At 56.5% G+C, this 3,413-nt stretch overlaps 1 protein-coding gene across 1 annotated transcript in view; it reads right to left on the bottom strand.

The window, feature by feature from the left end:
* Positions 1-937: 937 nt before the first annotated feature.
* The window catches only part of LOC101661482 (C-type lectin domain family 4 member G), an 11,851-nt gene continuing 9,375 nt past the window's right edge, over positions 938-3,413 (bottom strand). Inside the window, 6 exon segments of the mRNA XM_045290308.1 lie at positions 938-1,506; positions 1,994-2,109; positions 2,203-2,351; positions 2,539-2,628; positions 3,127-3,231; positions 3,394-3,408. Of these exon segments, the coding sequence (XP_045146243.1) occupies positions 1,368-1,506; positions 1,994-2,109; positions 2,203-2,351; positions 2,539-2,628; positions 3,127-3,231; positions 3,394-3,408 (614 nt within the window). The 3' untranslated portion in view covers positions 938-1,367.

Below are 3,413 nucleotides of genomic sequence, written 5' to 3'. Positions count from 1 at the left end.
CTGCATGTGGCAGTTAGATGATTTCATGCTTACATGAATTGTTATGGAAGGGTAGGGGAGAAGTCCAACCTGTCAATCAGGTCACAGCCTGATGATGCCTCCTTGGGGGTGTGGCCTTCTTATAAGGAGAAACTGGGAACCCCACCCTCTCTCTGACCCTTTGCCTTCCTGCTTGCTGAGCCTCCTCCTGCCTCTGGCGGACCCGTATGTGTGCTTGATCGTGAGAGCTGAAGGGACCCGGCTAGGTTCCCACTGGCTTTGGATCCACCCGGTCTGCGAATCTTCCTGCATCATGGCCCCACCTTTCTGCGTTGTTAGTCAGCAGAGAGCCCTGGCTAGCGCTGGACTCATGGACTGGTGTGGGACTGGTCTGGGATGCCTCCTTGATATAAGATTATTTCCTGAAATGCAATTCTTTCTTGAACATCGATCAGAGTCGTTGGATGTGTCTCTCTATAAAACACAATCCATGTTACAATCCCACCAGCCGTGTGTGAGGGCTCCAGTCTAGACGCATTCTCACCAGCATGTGTTGTTTTCAATTTTTAAAATCTTGCCATTCATACTGAAGTGAGGCCATATTTTATTGTTGTTTTCCTTTGCATCTAAGGAACAGCAAAGTAGCTGACCCAGGGCCCTGATATCATTTTCCTGCTGCGTGGGAAGGTTCGGGTGAAATGGGTCCAGTCTGGCCCACGTCTGCTCCCACCGCACCCTTGGAGCTCAGCCTCTTGGCAGGGGCTGGAGAAATAGTGGGGTTCGTGAGAAACTGCCCCTCTATTTAAGGCTTCGGGCCTGGACACTTCCCTAGTACATCATCCTGATATTGTTGATCCAGACGCCGGGTGACCCTCTGTGTGTTAGATTAGAACTGTGCTCCATGGTGTTTTCAGAGGTTGGCTTTTCGGGCCTTAGAAGCTAAGAACAGGAGCCAAGATTCAATTCTCAAATATTTATTGACGCTCCCCCGGGCTGCCAAGAGAGCTCACAAGACAGGGTCCACCCAGTGTGGGGAGAGATGGAGGGACAAGAGCTGTCTGGAAAGGCTTCAGACTGGCTGAGCCAGTCGTCTACCCAGAGGTCCCAGAGCTCCTCGTGGGCAGGAGAGATGTGTTGCAGCATGCTGCATTGTACAGGGTGCAGAGAAGGGTTTGGGGGCTGGCTGCTTACAGCTCTGAGGAATCTCTGAGTCACCTGAATGTGGACTACAGGGAGGTGAGATCAAAGCACCCAGGTCTCAAACCTGGGTGGAAAAACCAGGGTACTGTGTACAGGAGGAGTCTGGAGGGGGGAAGTGATGGCAGTGGGCGTGGCTGTGGGCAACTGGGCGGAGCCCTGATGCAGAGGAGTGATTGTAGAGTTCAGGATCAGCAGCGGCGCCTCTTCTCACAGATCCAGTTGTCCCTCTCATTGTTACAAGGTGCATCGTTCCACAGCCCCGTGTGCAGCATCATGATGCAGTTTTCTAGCCCCCGAGAGTCGTTGGGTTCCCCCACATTCCAGTGGCTGCAGCGGTTGGGTGGGAGTGTTGCTAAGTATGGGCTTGGGGTCAAGCTGATTATTTCTTAGGTCTAACCTTAGCGCCTGAGACCAGCTTGAACATGACCCTGGAATATGCTTTCTTAGGTCTAAGCTTAGCGCCTGAACCTCTAGCTTGATCAGGACCCAGGGATATGCTTTCTTTAGCCAGGCCCTGAGGTTTAGCCTGAGGGGCTGCGGAGGTCATGGTTATGCCTTGAGATGCTAATGCCAGGGTCAGCAGTTCGAAACCACACTAAGGCTCTCTACTCCTGTAAAGAGTAACAGTCTCAGAAACCCACAAGGACACATCTACTCTGTCTGATAGGGTCACCAGGCGTCCAAATCAATTTGATGGCTCTGAGGTTTTTTGTTCCGTTTTGAGCCTGAGCAGAGGAGCCCCTGAGAGCTAGCCAAGGCGCTTTGCAGAGTCAGACCAGCCTCTCTCCGACAGTGACAGGTGCCCCGCCCTCACCTGAAAGTCAGCTGGACGCCATCCACCCACTGGTAGCTCTGGATCTTGCCCAGCTGACGCACAGCCTTGAGGCCCAGCCAGAAGCCACGCCCACGCGTGTGTGCGCTCAAGAAGCTCTGGGTAGGAGGGGAGAATGGGCCAGCGAATCAGCCACTCCGAGCCACGCCCATCTACCCCGCCCCTGGGTGCAAAGCGCCTCCCCTGAGCACCTGCTCCTCCAGGTCGTCCACGATCACTAGGTGTGCGCCTGCGTTCTGGCAGCTGTTCAGGGCGGCTTCCCACGTGTTCTTTTGCTCCGAGAAAAGGTAGCAGGAGCCCTCGAAGGGCAGCCACGACCTGGGGCATGGCTCACAGGAGTCTGCAGGGGTGGACAGGGGTCGAGAATGGCCTCACCTCCCTGACGGAACCGATCCAGAGAATGGGGTGTGCTGGACCCCAAAGCCTGAGGCAGCCTCCAAGGAACTAGAACCAAGGCCATAGGGGTGGGCATAACAGGGGACCGGAGGCCCACACGTGGTGTCCACTGTGTCCCCCCAGGTGCTCACTGTTGCCGAGCTTGGCAGCCTCCAGCGCCCGCAGTAGTTCAGTGCGGATAGCATTTCGGTCCCTGCCCGCCTGGGCCACGTTCTTGGTCACTGCCAAAACAACAATAACAAAAAGCCAAAATCACCACCATTGAGTTGATTCGGACTCTGAGAGAACCTGTAACTCTTCTAGGAAACAGAAAGTCCCATCGGTCTCCCTCTGAGAGGCTGCTGCTCTTACACTGGGACCCTCACCTAGGGGGCCCAAGGCATCACCACGACGCCCCAGGCCTCCCGCTGGGGGGCCGGGAGAGTAAAAATTACAGCTGGAAGAGTCCAGGCTATGAGCAGAGTCCTGCCCTGGTAAGGGTCAGGAACCATGTTACAGGCCAATGTCAGGCTGGGCACCAGGGTCCAGAAGGACCTCAGCAGGGGCAAAGTCGGACAGTTTTATCGGAGTTGGTTAGGGCTGCACCATGGCTGGGCATAGCAGTCAAGGTCAGGCTCAGAGGATGGGGTCAGAGGGAGTCACAGGGGGGTGGGATGTGAGTGGAGGGTCGGATCAGGCCGAGGTCGGCAGTCTGAGGTGGTGGCCCCACAGGCCCTCACCGCTGTCCCGCAGCTCCTCCAGGGTGCTTCTCTGCTCCAGCAGCTTCTTCTGCGCCTCCCCAAGCTCTGCCCTTGTGGTCTTCAGCTGAGCCCGCACCTCAGAGCCTGGGGGTGGGGGCAGCTGAGGGCTTACAAACTGCTAGCAGCCACCCTCCCTCACCCCCCGCCCTCACGTGCCACCAAGCAAGCTCCCCTGGAGCCCCTCTCTGCCTGCCTCCGGAAACCCCACCCACTCAAACCGCAGGCCTGGCTCTGCCTTCAGCTTACAGCAGGTTGTGCAGGCTCCG

The sequence above is a fragment of the Echinops telfairi genome, unplaced genomic scaffold (genome assembly GCF_000313985.2).
Source record: "Echinops telfairi isolate 266 unplaced genomic scaffold, ASM31398v2 ScPeMD7_36;HRSCAF=134, whole genome shotgun sequence".
Lineage (NCBI taxonomy): Eukaryota > Metazoa > Chordata > Mammalia > Afrosoricida > Tenrecidae > Echinops > Echinops telfairi.
This window is presented reverse-complemented; position numbering and strand designations above follow the sequence as displayed.